The sequence below is a fragment of the Hypanus sabinus genome, chromosome 2, assembly GCF_030144855.1.
Source record: "Hypanus sabinus isolate sHypSab1 chromosome 2, sHypSab1.hap1, whole genome shotgun sequence".
Lineage (NCBI taxonomy): Eukaryota > Metazoa > Chordata > Chondrichthyes > Myliobatiformes > Dasyatidae > Hypanus > Hypanus sabinus.
In genome coordinates, this window is record NC_082707.1 from 57,466,147 (window position 1) to 57,482,567 (window position 16,421).

The 16,421-nt window shown below is 38.6% G+C and overlaps 1 protein-coding gene across 4 annotated transcripts in view; it reads left to right on the forward strand.

Moving 5' to 3' along the window:
* The first annotated feature begins 2,288 nt into the window (after positions 1 to 2,288).
* LOC132379118 (transient receptor potential cation channel subfamily V member 6-like) overlaps positions 2,289 to 16,421 on the forward strand; it is a 41,674-nt gene continuing 27,541 nt past the window's right edge. The window contains exons 1-8 of one of the 4 annotated variants that reach the window (XM_059946706.1): positions 2,289 to 2,566; positions 2,693 to 2,826; positions 3,389 to 3,476; positions 4,304 to 4,342; positions 4,952 to 5,046; positions 12,109 to 12,231; positions 12,855 to 12,995; positions 13,866 to 13,964. In XM_059946706.1, coding sequence (XP_059802689.1) covers positions 3,445 to 3,476; positions 4,304 to 4,342; positions 4,952 to 5,046; positions 12,109 to 12,231; positions 12,855 to 12,995; positions 13,866 to 13,964 — 529 coding nt within the window. In that variant the 5' untranslated portion in view covers positions 2,289 to 2,566; positions 2,693 to 2,826; positions 3,389 to 3,444. Of the gene's footprint in view, positions 2,567 to 2,614; positions 2,827 to 3,388; positions 3,477 to 4,303; positions 4,343 to 4,951; positions 5,047 to 12,108; positions 12,232 to 12,854; positions 12,996 to 13,865; positions 13,965 to 16,421 lie in introns of those variants that run through there. The other 3 variants (XM_059946715.1, XM_059946716.1, XM_059946727.1) reach the window with 3 other exon arrangements.

Here is a 16,421-nt window from a genome sequence, read left to right on the forward strand (position 1 = left end):
ACACCCTTTTTTTTCAGTGGAATATATTTTTCTTGACAGTTGTAAAACAATTCCTTAAATATACACCACTGATCAAGTACCGATCTACCCATTAATCTATTTTCCCAATCCATCTTAAGCAATTCCGCTCTCGTACCATCATAGTCTCCTTTATTTAAGCTCAGTACGCTTGTTTGAGATCCAACCCTTTCATCCTCTAATTGAATATGGAATTTGACCATGTTATGGTCACTCATTCCAAGGGGATCCTTTACTAGGACATTTTTTATTAGTCCTGTCTCATTACACAGGACCAGATCTAAGACTGCTTGCCCCCTTGTCGGCTCAGTAACGTATTGTTCAAGGAACCCATCCCAAATACACTCAATTAACTCTTCTTCAAGGCTGCAGTGTCCGACTTGATTAGTCCAGTCAATATGAAAGTTAAAATCCCCATTAATTATAGCTGTTCCCTTATTTCCTGATTTAAGCTCCGACCAACTGAGTCACAGCTGTTTGGAAGCCTATAGACTACTCCCACCACTGCTTTTTCCCCTTTACTATTTCTTATTTCTATCCAAATTGTTTCGTTATCCTGATCCTTTGAGCCAATATCATTTTGCTTTATTGCAGTGATTTCTTGCTTTATTAACATAGCCACACCTCCTTTTCCTTCTTGCCTGTCTCTCCTAATTGTCGAATACCCTTGTATGTTTAATTCCCAGTCCTGGTCACCCTGCAGCCATGTTTCAGTAATTGCCACAATATCATAACCATACGTAATTATTTGTACCGTCAACTCATCAATTTTATTCCTAATGCTACGTGCATTCAAATAAAGGACTTTCAAATATGTTTGACACTTATTTCCTACCTTTTCCTTTTGTACAACTTTACGCTTATCTCCATACATTCTTTCTCCTCCTGACACACTGTCTTTTTATTCCTCCACTTTTACCTACATCCATTACCTTCTCCGTTGTCTTTTTAATTATTTGCTCTCTAGAATCCTCCCCCCCACTAGTTAGTTTAAAGACCTCTCTGCAGCCCTAGTTATACGATTCACCAGGACACTAACCCCAGCCCGGTTCAGGTGAAGCCCGTCCCTCCGGACCAGTTCTCTCCTGTCCCAGTACTGGTGCCAGTGTCCCAAGAAGCAAAACCCACTTCTCCCACACCAGTCTTTGAGCCACGCGTTTAACTCCCTAATTTTATTTAACCTAGCCAAATTTGCTCGTGGCTCAGGTAATAATCCAGAGACTATTACCCTTGAGGTTCAGTTTTTTAATTTGACCCCGAGCTGCTCATATTTTCACCTGGTAAGTTGGAAGACAGTCCTTATTACTGGAAACAGATGCGAAGATCAGCTCTCCTATTGAGCTTAAAAGGTAAATAGTCAATTTCTATTGACAGGGCAGAACTGCCACCTTAGGTGCAGGAATAGCTCATCCACTTCTTTCAGGTCACGTTGATATTTGATGAGATCATGGGGGATCTAATTGTAACTTCAACTCTCACCAGTCCCTGACCTCCCTTGCATTCAATAACTCAGCTACTACTGTCCTTTATGAAAGGGAGTTTCACGGCCCGAAATGTTGACAGTGCTTCTCCTTATAGATGCTGCCTGGCCTGTTGTGTTCCACCAGCATTTTGTATGTGTTGCTTGAATTTCCAGCATCTGCAGATTTCCTTGTGTTTACATTACTTGTGTGTAAATAAACTGAAATACCTGTTTTAGATGGATGACTTCGCATTTTCAGACTTCCATCTAAAACAGGTATTTTAGTCTGTTTACACGCAAGAAGGAAATGTCCTCTCTTACTACTCCGTGAAGAGATCTTACAGAATTCAATGCAGTCCCCTCTCGATCTTTGAAACTCCAGAGTGAACAATTAACACAGCCAGTCTGATTCCGAGATTTATTTCACTGGCACAATAGATTGCAAGATTCTCCTGTTGCATTTCCTTGATCTAGTTTCTCCTGCAGACAGGAGGCATGATTTGCAATACTTCATTGAGGATAAATTGAATATGGTTGCAGTCTACTTCAATTTTTGATCCTATTTATACATTTGAAGAGCGAGTTCTATTTCTTTTGTTGTGGATGCTAGCACGAGAATGATTGGATATATATATACGTAAATTGTTGGGTGTAGTAGAGTTTGACCTCAGTCATCCATTACAACAGAATGAAAAACCCACAACAAACCCAGCTCCATCTGATATTGGAAACTACCTGTTCAAATTCAGTCCTCTATGGTAAAATGTTTTCTCTTTGATTTCAGTTTGTGTTAACTTTACAGCTTATGCTGATGATATGCACATTTTTCATTTTAACATTTAGATACGCAGAATTCTTTAAAAAAACTGCAAGTCCTGTTGCTCAACAAAGATGCAAAACACAGATTTCAGCTGCGTCCTAACCTATTGCTAAATATAGCTGCAAAGATTAAAATATGACCCAAAGTTTAGTCAATTTTCTACTAGCTAAGCATTCACTAGCTGTAAAATATCAGTTAAGCACTACTGTTCTTAATTGGATAATGCAAAAATAGGTGATCACCAAGCATAAAGTTTAAACTAAAAGGTAAACTGTTCTGTTTTGATCTGCTGATTAATATTTTATGGATTCAATTTAAACGTCAGGGATTTCTCATGGTAGAACAATTTCATGTTAATTACTGAAACAATCTGCACATTTCCCATAACACAGGAACCATGGTAAAGAAATGGCCGGTATGTTGCCAAAACAATTTGTTGCATATAATCTGCCATCCAGAACAGGCCTGACTCGCTGCTGCCCAGTGCTGTAGGAGCTTTTACAGAAATAATAAATGGGAGAGCAAGGTAAGAGTTTTTCATTCTTACGTACCAATTAAACAAATAGTAACTAATGGCCAAAAGACTTTTCTGTTCTTTGTGATATATTTTGAATTGGATGGTATTTCCATAAAAGGAAGGATGAAAAATACAGGCCAAATATTGTTTGAAGAAAAGGATGAATGTAAGAACTTGCAATTTGTTTTTTTCCTTACAATTATTTTTTGACTTCTCAGAGAAAATGCAAGATTTATTTTTCTCAATATTAGCTGCCGAGTAGTGAATTCTTTTAACCTAACAACTGGGCTCGTTTCATTCAGTGGAATGATTTAAGAGACAAAGCACTGTTGTGCATAGCCTAATGGATTAAAGTGCAGAGAATGGATTTCAAAATACAGAAGTATCGAGCAAGATTTCTATGTTTATGTGGTATAGATGATCTATTACAAAGTTAAAGCTTTAAAAATGAACTTACTGCTAATGTTACCCTAATGCTAGATCATATGTTGGCATCAAATGCAGTACGAGTACCATCAAGTTTTTAAACAATTTTTTTAGCCTTCAAACATATTTATATCTGTATTTTCAGTTTTTTAAAGGATTTCATTGGAATTCCAATCGCTTAAACCATTTGACTCAGTCCACATGCATTGCATAATGGATATGAATGAAACCAGGTAACTTAGTAAATAAGAATTATATTAATTATAGAGACAATTCATTACATAATATTTTTAAAGGATCTTTTTCAGCCTGCAAAATCAGCGCTGATTAGACTGATTAGCACTGAGGGAAGAAGTGAGGAATTGAGTAGTAATAACTGGCAATGTGGGATCTGAAAATGTTTTACAGTATTTTAGACCCAGGTGTTTTATTTCTTTTGGATAAGGTCTATAGCTTAAAATTTCTTTTTGCCAGATCTCATCCAAGTATCCAATATTTACTCAATGGTGTAATTTTCAAGCTTCTTTTCTAGCAAAGAATATGTATTGCCAGGAATGTGGATCCCCATAAACCAAAAATTTCCAGCAATTTATTGTGATGAGAGAATTGTGAACAATTTACCTTTTAATGCATAAATCAAACAGAAAATCAGAATACACTCACAGCAACACTACTAAATCGCCACATTCTTTGTTAGATACTTAATACTTCTGAGTAGCTGTAATATGTCCAGATTTTAGTCCACGTATTGAATGGAAGCAGATATTTGACCATCTCCATTGCACAATATGAGTAAATGGGAAAAGTGTAAAATCAAGATTGAAGCATATATTAAACAGTGTAGAGCAAGTCTAAGTAACTATCACATTAGCCTGAGCCTTGACTTTAACCTTGCTCCAGCAATGGTAGTGTGGTTTCAAGTCTGATGCTGTTTTGCAGCTCAGTTGATTTAATTGGAGCAGAAAATAGGGTGAGGAGTAAAATAATGTCTGATCCAAAAAGAAATGTTCTTATTAAGCTGGTTTAAAATTGGGAATTTGTTTATGCGACTCATTTTCAGAAGATGTACACCCTCAAGAAGGTGCCAAGGAAGGATACAGTAAGATTCATTATCCATTACCTCTCACTGCTTTTAATGATCTGAACTATTTAATATGCTAAGGAACATAGCAGCCTTTGAACTTTCCAGATCATTTTTTTGATTCTGGACTTAACAGACATTGAAAAGCAGAAACAAAAATGGTGGGAGGTGCAGCCCCCCTGTCATCTTAGAAAGGGAGATGTATAAATTCTGTGTAAATTTGCACCCTTCATTTTGATCAGCCTTTAATAAGGAAAATAGATTGTATGTGCTCAGTATTCATGAGCACTACTGCCTTTTATAGTATGAGGGAATGTGGACAGCAGTTGGTGTTTGCCTACCGACAAAATCATTAATTTATGATATTCAGTGCAATTTAAATCCAATGGCATAGAAATCATAAACCCTACCTAAAATCTCTGAAATTTTGATCAGGAGATAGATTGAGTTTTAGACATGATCACAACCTGATGGTCCAACTCTAAAGCAATGTAGCTTGGGAAGGGGAATGGTGTGGATGTTCTTGCATTATTATTGCCACAAAGCCACAGAAGTTTAAAGAGTTTAAAAATGTTAAAATAGCTTTAACTTTTGAATACAGTAAATGAAGCACTGTGATTTTTACAGACCTGGGAGTGAGTTTTTCAAGGCAGCTCATTCAAATGACACCAGCAGCATGAAAGCCTTACTGATGAGTGAAGATTTTGACCCTTACGTTCGAGGTATTTATTCTGTAAAGATTTGTAGTTGTGTTTCACTTTGCTTTTAACATTAATTTTTCTCTGACCATTTATTAATCTCGATATCTATCGCTAGCATTCCAGTATTGCCTCAGAACTCACAAATAAATATGCAGGTTACATGGTCTTGAATAACTGTTTATTTCTGCACCCCAAGATGCCTCAGTTCCGATACTTCAGCTTTGTTTCAATTGAGATTAGTTTCCTAATATAAGCCCTATTTGTGACAGATGTAATGCAGAAATGGCTACTCTAACTCATATGTTTTGGTTATGTGTAAGTTTAAATAATTTTTGGAGGGATGTGTTTAGAATATTATCTAAAGTTATAGATATGGACGTTCAACCTAATCCACTTACAGCAATTTTTGGGATTATTCCAGAGGACGCAAGCAAAGTGTCTGCTTCCGCCCAACGTGTGATAGCTTTTTCAACTTTACTGGCCAGGAGACCTAGTTTGCTACATTGGAAAGAATCTAATCCACCTACTGTTTTCTATTGGCTCTCCTCCATTATGTCATGTCTAAGCTTGGAGAAAATTAGAAGCCGGACATTTGAAGCATTTTTAATTTTGAACAAATCTGGCGACCTTTTATTCAATATTTCCACATGATTTAATTTATTTTTATTTATTTATTTTTCTTTACTCTCTTTGGGGAAAATCCTTATCCATGAAGGATTCGGAGATGACTGGAAGGATGTGTTTGTTTTCTCTCTCTCTCTGTTTTCTCTAATTTTATCCTCAATTGGACTGCCCAATCTTTCTTTTTCTTTCCTTTTTTTCTCTTTCTTTTTTTTTGTTTTTTGTTTCAGTCTAGTTAGTGGGTTTTTTTCCCTTATCAATAAAATTTCCAATCTTTTTTTTATGATTGTTATGAGGAGTTGTAGTTTTTTTTTACCATTGCATATTATAACAGCATAATATTTTACTTATTTGATTTTGATATTATATACTTCTTGTTTTTACTGTTGCTGTTTATATGTCTTTTATATTATCTACTTGTTAAACTCCTCTTCCAATTTGTATATTCTTTATTTGGAAAACAATAAAAAAGATCGAAAAATGAAAAAATGATTAGTTTCATTGGATAAAGAAACAAAAGGAAAGTCAATCATATCACATTAGCTCATAAGTTTAGCAGTTCAATCTCCTCGTTCTTACTTACATTTACTTGCTTCTAGTGCAGACTCTTTCAGATGTTTAATAGGCCCAGTGGACTGTAATCAACTTTGCTTCCTCGTAGAAATGCCTTAATTTGAATTCTATCTTTAGTACCCCGAACAAGAGAAAGATGACAACATTGTCCCAATGATACATCTTTAATATGTGAAAGTGATAATCTCCGAGGTTGCAATATTTAAAGGGGAAATGATGGAAGTACACCGACAGTAAAATATGAACTCTCTAAGCTCCAAAAAATTCATCCAGACAATCTTCTCCTGGTGATTGCATTCAGATTGCTTCCACAGAGAGTGAAAAAAATCACAGAGGTAGATATTTTACAGTTCATGAAGGAAGTATCTCTCCTTCTTTTCAAGGGTATGAAAAGAGAAGTAATGAATACTAACCCTGCCAGGGATGTCCAGATTTTGAGAATAAGTTCTTGAAAGCAACTGTAATAACTTGGCAGAACTGTGCAACAATCGAAGCACAATGGCACAAGCACGTGGAGGTCAGTGAGTGAGACTGGCAGGAAGAGTTTAAAAGGAGGCAGTTTTTTCTTCAATGGTTTGATCGAGGCACAACTGCGCAAGTGCATGGACGTCAGTGAGTTAGACTGGCAGGAAGGATTTAAAAAGAAGAGAGTTTTATAGAGGGGGTAACAGAGTAGGAGGGCTTTGGCTCAACAGGGCTTCAGCGATAATGGGTCGAAGTGAGGTAGGTTACTTGTGAAGAGAAGAAACAGGAAGTATGTCTGTGAGACTGGTGTTCTGTACTGGGTGTCAGATGTGGGATGTCTGGGAGACTCCTAGTCTCCCGGACAGCCACATCTGTGCCAGGTGCATTGAGCTGCATCTCCTTAGGGACTGGGTTAGGGAACTGGAGATGCAGCTCAGTGACCTTCGTCTGGCCAGGGAAAGTGAGGAGGCGATAGAGAGGAGCTATAGGCAAGTAGTCACACCGGGGCATCGGGAGACAGATAAGTGGGTAACAGTCAGGAGAGGGAAAGGCAGAAGTCAGATACCAGAGAGTACCTCTGTGGCTGTACCCCTTGACAATAAGTACTCCTACTTGAGTACTGTTGGGGGGTGGGGAACAGCCTACCTGGGGGAAGCAACAGTGGCTGTGCCTCTGGCATAGAGTTTAGCCCTGTGGCTCAGAAGGATAGGGAAAGGAAGAGGATGGCAGCAGTGATAGGGGACTCTATAGTTAGGGGGTCAGACAGGTGATTCTGTGGGCACAGGAAAGAAACACGGATGGTAGTTTGTCTCCCAGGTGCCAGGGTCCAGAATGTTTCTGATCAATGACATGGGTAGGAAAAGAGAGGAGGTCCTGAAAACAGACTACAGGGAGTTAGGAAGCAGGAACTCAAAAGGTAGTAATCTTGAGATTACTGCCTGAGCCATGTGACAGTGAGTATTGGAATAGAGTGAGGTGGAGGATAGGGATTAGAGCAGGGGTCAGGGATTCGGATTTCTGGATCTTTGGGACCTCTGTTGGAGCAGGCGTGACCTGTACAAAAAGGACGGGTTGCACTTGAATCCCAGGGGGACCAATATCCTGGTGGAGAGGTTTCCTAAGGCTACTGGGGAGAGTTTAAACTCGAATTGGGGAGTGGGAACTGAACTGAAGAGACGGAGGAAGGGGCAGTTGGCTCTCAAATAGAGAAAGCTTGGAGACAGTATGAGAGGGAGGATAGGCAGGTGATAGAGAAGGGATGCACTTAGACTGATGGTTTGAGATGTGTCTATTTTAATGCAAAGAGTATCATGAACAAAGCGGATGAGCTTAGAACGTGGATCAGTACTTGGAGCTATGATGTTGTGGCTATTACAGAGACTCGGATAGTTCAGGGACAGGAATGGTTACTTGGAGTGCCAGGCTTTCAATGTTTCAGGAGGGACAGGGAGGGAGGCAGAAGAGGTGAGTGCATGGTACTGCTGATCAGAGATAGTGCCATGGCTGCAGAAAAGGAGGAAGTCATGGAGGGATTGTCTACTGAGTCTCTGTGGGTGGAAGTTAGGAAAAGGAAGGGGTCAATAATTCTACTGGGTGTTTTTTATAGACCACCCATTAGTAACAGGGACATTGAGGAGCAGATAGGGAGACAGATTCTGGGAAGGTGTAATAATAATAGGGTTGTCATGGTGGGAGATTTTAATTTCTCAAACATTGATTGACACCTCCCTGGAGCAAAGGGCTTAGATGGGGTGGAGTTTGTTAGGTGTGTTCAGGAAGGTTTCCTGACACAATATGTAGGTAGGCTTACAAGTGGAGAGGCTGTACTTGATCTGGTATTGGGAAATGAACCTGGTCAGGTGTCATGTCCGTCAGTGGGAGAGCATTTTGGAGATAGTGATCACAATTCTATCTTCTTTACCATAGCATTGCAGTGAGATAGGAACAGTCAAGTTAGGAAAGTAGTTAATTGGAGTTAGGGGAAATATGAAGCTATCAGGCAGGAACTTGGAAACATAAATTGGGAACAGATGTTGTCAGGGAAATGTATAGTAGAAATGTGGCAAATGTTCAGGGGATATTTGTGTGGGGTTCTGAGTAAGTATGTTCCAATGATTCAGGGAAAGGATGTTAGGGTATAGGAACTGTGGTGCACAAATGCTGTTGAAAATCTAGTCAAGAAGGAATGAAAAGCTTATGCAAGGTTTGAAAAAGTAGGTAATGATAGAGATCTAGAAGATTGCAAGGCTAGCAGGAAGGAGCTTAAGACTGAAATTAGGAGAGCAAGAAGGGGCCATGAGAAGGCCTTAGCGGGAAGGATTAAGGAAAACCCCAATGCATTCTACAAGTATGTGAAGATCAAGAGGATAAGATTTGAGAGAATCGGACCAATCAAGTGTGACAGTGGAAAAGTGTGATTGGAACCAGAGGAGATAGCAGAGGTATTTAATGAATACTTTGCTTTGGTATTCACTACAGAAAAGGACATTGGTGATTGTAGGGATGATTTACAGTGGACTGAAAAGCTTGAGCATATAAGCGTTACTAAAGGGGATGTGCTGGAGCTTTTGGAAAATATCAAGTTGGATAAGTCATTGGGACCAGACAGATGTACCGCAGGCTACTGTGGGAGGCGAGGGAGGAGATTGCTGAGCTTCTGGCAATGATCTTTGCATCATCAATGGGGACTGGAGAGGTTCCGGAGGATTGGAGGGTTACAGATATTGTTCCCTTATTCAAGGAAGGGAGTAGAGATAGCTCAGGAAATAATAGGCCAGTGAGTCTTACTTCAGTGGTTGGTAAGTTGATGGAGAAGATCCTGAGAGGCAGGATTTATGAACATTTGGAGAGGCATAATATGATTAGGAGTAGTCAGCATGGGTTTCTCAAAGGTTGGTCATGCCTTATGAGCCTGATTGAATTTTTTGAGAATGTGACTAAACACATTGATAGCGGTAGAGCAGTAGATGTAGCGTATGTGTATTTCAGCAAGGCATTTGATAAGGTATCCCATGCAAGGTTTATTGAGAAAGAAATGAGGCATGGGATTCAAGGGGACATTGCTTTGTGGATCCAGAATTGGCTTGCCATCAGAAGGCAAAGAGTGGTTCTAGACGGGTCATATTCAGCATGGAAGTCAGCGACCAGTGGTGTGCCTCCGGGATCTGTTCTGGGACCCTTACTCTTAGAGATTTTTATAAATTACCTGGATGAGGAAGTGGAGGGATGGGTTAGAAATAATTTGCTGATGACACAAGGTTGGGGGTGCTGTGGATAGTGTGGAAGGCTGTCAGAGGTTACAACGGGACATTGAGAGGATGCAAAACTGGGCTGAGAAGTGGCAGATGGAGTTCAACCCAGATAAGTGTGAGGTGGTACATTTTGGTAGGTGAAATATGATGGCAGAATATAATATTAATAGAAAGACTCTTGGCAGTGTGGAGGATCAGAGGGATCTTGGGGTCCGAGTCCATAAGATACTCAAAGCAGCTGCGCAGGTTGACTCTGTGGTTATGAAGGCATATGGTGCAATGGCCTTCATCAACTGTGGGACTGAGTTTAAGAGCCAAGAGGTAATGTTACAGCTATATCTGACCCTGGTCAGACCCCACTTGGAGTACTGTGCTCAGTTCTGGTCACCTCACTACAGAAAGGATGTGGAAACCATAGAAAAAGTGCAGAGGAGATTTACAAAGATGTTGCCTGGATTGGTAAGCAAGCCTTATGAGAATAGGTTGAGTGAACTCGGCCTTTTCTCCTTGGATTGCAGGAGGATGAGAGGTGACCTGATAGAGGTGTATAAGATGATGAGAGGCATTGATCATGTGGATAGTCAAAGGCTTTTTCCCAGGGCTGAAATGGCTAACACGAGAGGGCATAGTTTTAATTTGCTTGGAGGTAGGTACAGAGGAGATGTCAGGGGCAAGTTTTTTTTTACGCAGAAGGTGGCGAGGGCATGGACTAGGCTGCCAGCGACAGTGGTAGAGGCAGATACACAGGGTTTTTTAAGAGTCATCTGGATAGGTACATGGAGCTTAGGGAAATAGAGGGCTATGGGTAACCCTAGGTAATTTCTAAAGTAAGTACATGTTCAGCACAGCATTGTGGGCCAAAGGGCCTGTATTGTGCTGTAGGCTTTCTATGTTTCTATGATTTAATTACTGGTTTCCACAAATTCAAGTGTACTGTACTTAACATATGTCCTTTCAGACTTAATATAGCTTTAATATTAGACAATGTTTTGTTGTCAATGTCAATGGAACAAAGAATCTGAAATTTTCATCTGGGAGGGAGATTTGGCAACATCTCTTTTTGTAGACATTTGTCAGAGCACAGTCAGCTTTCCCACATCATTGATGGAAGTGTCTGAACCTTTAAAATGAAGTACTTTTTTGCCATGTTTGATATAGACTGGACTTAACAAACAAATGAAATATATTAGATTATAAAAGGGGGAAACTGTCAGAATCAGAATCAGGTTTATTATCACCGGCATGTGACGTGAAATTTGTTAACTTAGCAACAGCAGTTTAATGCAATACATAATCTAGCAGAGAGAAAAAAATACAACATAATAATAAATAAACAAGTAACTCAATTATGTATATTGAATAGATATAATAAAATGTGCAAAAACATACATACTGTTTATTTAAAAAAGTGAGGTAGTGTCCAAAGCTTTAATGTCTATTTAGGAATCAGATGGCAGAGGGGAGGAAGCTGTTCCTGAATCACTGAGTGTGTGCCTTCAGGCTTCTGTACCTCCTACCTGATGGTAACAGTGAGAAAAGGGCATTTCCTGGGTGAGGGGAGTCCTTAATAATGGACGCTGCCTTTCTGAGACACCACTCCCTTAAGATTTCCTGGGTACTTTGTAAGCTAGTACCCAAGATGGAGCTGACTAGATTTACAACCTTCTGCAGCTTCTTTTGGTCCTGTACAGTAGCCCCTCCTAACCAGACAGTGATGCAGCCTGTCAGAATGCTCTCCACGGTACAACTATAGAAGTTTTTGAGTGTATTTGTTGACATGCCAAATCTCTTTAAACTCCTAATAAAATATAGCAGAGGTCTTGTCTTCTTTATGGGTACATCAATATGTTGGGACCAGGTTAGATCCTCAGAGATCTTGACACCCAGGAACTTGAAGCTGCTCACTCTCTCCACTTCTGATCCCTCTATGAGGATTGGTATGTGTTCCTTCATCTTACCCTTGCTGAAGTCCACAATCAGCTCTTTCGTCTTACTGATGTGGAGTGCCAGGTTGTTGCTGCGGCACCACTCCACTAGTTGGCATATCTCACTCCTCTATGCCCTCTTGTCACCATCTGAGATTCTGAAGGGGTCTCTAAGCATCAATGGCTTTAATTGATTTGATGTTCTATCTATTTGCCTTGAAACTAATATTCAACAATATTCTTCAAAGGGGACTTGGAAGAAACAATCTTACATTCTGCACTGTTCAGTGGCAGTAACGAAATAGCAAGATTCATTCTGGATCGGATACCATCACTGATTAATGAACCAATGACATCTGAAATGTACAAAGGTAAATAGGAAATACTTCAACCAAGGCAACATCAGATATAAAAGAAACCATATTTTTCAATCTTCTGCCAGTGATCATGATTTCAGGGTAGTGTGTTTACACATGAGTCTATAACCAATGCCAGTCTTGACAATATTCCTTTCTGGAATTTATCCTTGTCTCCTCAATTATCCCGTATTTGTTTGAATGTGAAGATTTGAGTGACTGAGCAATAATTGTAAAATGACATTATCAATCATTTAAAGGTTAATAACAAAGTGAAACTACCAGGAAATTGTAGTCTGGTAGTCAGAATCCAGAGTATTAAATTCTCAGCTCTAAATATACTATTTGAACACCGAATTTGGTGATGCTCTCTTAGATTGAGTTACGATAGCTTCCAATGTATCATTCCAAAGTTGGCAATGCTAGCTCTTGACCAGCCCTCCGAATAGGACTGAGCCACATTTCCAAGTCATAAGAACTAGTTTGAAATTCTACACAAAAAGCAGGGGAGGATATTGTTGTTAAACCTAAAGATCGAATGTTTTTTTTACACTGTGTGAAGCTTAATTGATGCAGTGACCTTTCTTAATCCGCTTATATGCATTAATTGCTTCTTATATCATTTTGTCAACATCCAGGGGAAACACCTATGCATGTTGCTGTTTTGAAACAAGATTTAGACATGGTTGAGGAATTGCTGAATCGAGGTGCTGATTTGTTCAATTCACGTGCAACTGGTTCCTGCTTTGTCCCGGGAGACGATTGTCAATGCTACTATGGTGAGGTTTAGCTTTTATACTGAGAATTCAAGTGACAATGATTATTGAGGTATTATTCTGGAACACTGTAAAATGAAGGGTCTTTGCACCAGTTACAAAATGGGTGTTTTAATATATCCTCATTAAGTTATTGCTACTAAATCTGTTCTGAACCTTGCATAAGTCATTGGTGCATTCTAGCACCAAAAGATTCTCTAGCAAGATATATCTTCCCCTTCCTTTCCCTTTTAGAATTCCAGGGTGGTCAACTCCTTGACTTCCTCTATTTACTCTTACATCTTCACTTTTCCCTGTGAATCTGACAGAGAACGATCTCAGTTGCTTTTTCATAAAAGTCACTGTGTAACTTATTAATTAGATTGATAATTGAGAATGATCAAGATCTGAATTCATTGTTTGGCTTTGCACCATGTGTAGAATTACATCTAGATGAACGGAAAGTGGGTTAAAAGTTCCTAAGTGTTTTAAAGTGCTCTCAAAAGCTCCAATTCTGTGAATTTTATGAACACAATCTTGATTTTTATTTTTGATACAATAAAATAGAATTCAGTACATGGTTGATTAACAGATGCTTGACAAGTGTGCATTGCAGAATAAATATATATAGTGATATGAGATAGCAGAGTTGCATGTTATTTATTAACTCAATATTCATAACTGATTTTCCAATTGCCATATGCGACTTATCTGTATTAAATGTCTCACTCATAGTACAGAAACATTGATTGAAATTGTATATCTTTAGTAAAATATAGCAATTTTGTATCTGGTATGTCGACTAGATTAAAAAGGCTCAGCACTAGAATTCATTTTGTTGCCTATTTTTAAAATTGATAACAAGAGTTGCTACCATATTTTTGCTACTGACAGGTGAATTTGTGTTGTCATTTGCTGCATGCATTGGTAATGAGGAGATTGTTAGAACTCTTATTCAGCACAATGCTCCACTGGATGCACAGGATTCCAAAGGTAAATACTCCATTGTTTATTTACCACAAAGTAATTCTTTTCAAATTCATGTGCAATTATCATTCCTCTCACAGAATCTTTCCTCTCAAAGTATCTGGAACCAGGTGTGATTTATGACTGAAGTTAAGAAAAGACTTTAGCTGTTTAACTTGCTTTAAAAGAGTTGCATCAAATTTTAGTTAACCTGGTGTGCCCATAACTTTGATGCCAAACTGGCAGGTTTTCACAACAATTGGATGTTATTTATTAATGCATCATTTTCTTCAAATATTAAACAGTAGAATAATATATTTTCCACTGAGTTTAAAGGGAGTGTGGAAAACAGAAGCAGATAAAATTCAAAGGAAAATCAAAACCAGATGAGTTTAAGGAAAGCATGGGAAGTGAATGAAAGGGGAGTGTGGCAGACATTACCTGGAGATCCAAGTGTCGAATCATTAGGATTTCCAAATAGATAGTAGATTATCAAAGTTTTACAATTTTTGCTTTTTGGTAAAAAGATGAACTCTGGTGACTTTATAACTTTTGTATAATAGAATTAAAATTATAAATTTTATTTTTAAAAATTCATTCTTTTTTGTATTCATAGAACACTTGTTTGAATGTCCAGATAGAAATGCTTTAAAACAATGCAGATTTCCTTACCTTTCTGAAAGTTTTGAATGTGCAAATCCAGAAATAGGATTGACATCTACCACAGCAGTCACATTATGTCTGAAGTGAACTGGATTATAAATGCAGTAGCACATGTGCTGATATACTCACTGTTTACTGAAGAAAGTAAAGCAGTTACATAATAGTGGAATTTACAACACTGCTGGGTTTAGAAACTACTTAATGCTGAAAGCATGTGATTTATTTCCATGAGGAATCTCGGATTAACTCTTACTAGTTGCCCTGTATGATTATTCAACTCTGATTTAGTTTCAGTGAATTTAGCCGAGATCTGTCAGGAAATTTTGTTGATGGTTGGAGATGAACATTTTATTGCATCCAGTTTCTGTCACTTTTTAGAGCAGTATTATTTTGTGCACGGTTCAGCAGCACAATCTTTCAGAAGAGGTTAGAATTTATAATCTATATGCATTTTCTAACCTTATTGCATAATCCTTAATTTTGGCCATCTTTGTTATCCAGTACAAAACATAATGGATGCTGGACATCTTAGTCCTAACATTTGCTTGCATGTCCTTTGGTAGAAAATTGTCTGCTTATAATGTACAAGAAAAGCTTTCTGAAGGAGGGGTATGTATACCAGTCTGTACATTTACAGTGTTTCAGCACTTTAATTAAATATAGATGTACCGTGGAGAGCATTCTGACAGGCTGCATCACTGTCTGGTATGGGGGGAGGGGCTACTGCTCAGGACCGAAAGAAGCTGCAGAGTGTTATAAATTTAGTCGGCTCCATCTTGGGTACTAGCCTACAAAGTACCCAGGACATCTTCAAGGAGCGGTGTCTCAGAAAGGTAGTGTCCATTCCTATGGACCTCCAGCACCCAGAATCAGAATCCAGCTTCTCCGAATCAGAATCAGGTTTATTATCACCAGCATGTGATGTGAAATTTGTTAACTTAGCAGTAGCAGTTCAATGCAATACATAATCTAGCAGAGAGACAAAAATAATAATAATAATAAATAAACAAGTAAATCAATTACAGTATACATATATTGAATAAATTAAAAAGCATGCAAAAACAGAAATACTGTATGTATTAAAAAAGTGAGGTAGTGTCCAAAGATTCAATGTCCATTTAGGAATTGGATGACAGGGGAAGAAGCTGTTCCTGAATCGCTGAGTGTGTGCCTTCAGGCTTCTGTACCTCCTACCTGATGGTAACAGTGAGAAAAGAGCACACCCTGGGTGCTGGAGGACCTTAATAATGGACGCTGCCTTTCTGAGACACCGCTCCTTGAAGATGTCCTGGGTACTTAGTAAGCTGGTATCCAAGATGGAGGTGACTAGATTTATAACCTACTGCAGCTCTTTCGGTTTCTTTTCTCACTGTTACCATCAGGTAGGAGGTACAGAAGCCTGAAGGCACACACTCAGTGATTCAGGAACAGCTTCTTCCCCTCTGCCATCCAATTCCTAAATGGACATTGAACCCTTGGGCACTACCTCACTTTTTAAAAAAATATATGGTGTTTCTGTTTTTTGCACAATTTTTAATCTATTCAGTATCTGTATACTGTGTAAAGTATACTGAATAAGATTTACTTATTTATTATTATCATTATTTTATTTTTTTCTTCTATAGTATGTATTGCATTGAACTGCTGCTGCTAATTTAACAAATTTCACTTCACTTGCCAGTGATAATAAACCTGAATCTGATATTTGCAGAAGTGAACTGGGCTTACTGAAAGAAGGACAAACTCAATGCTGCACTCTTCTAAAGCAGAGGACTGTCTTTCTTTTTTGGCAGTTTCTTGGGTTCTAGGATAATTTATTTG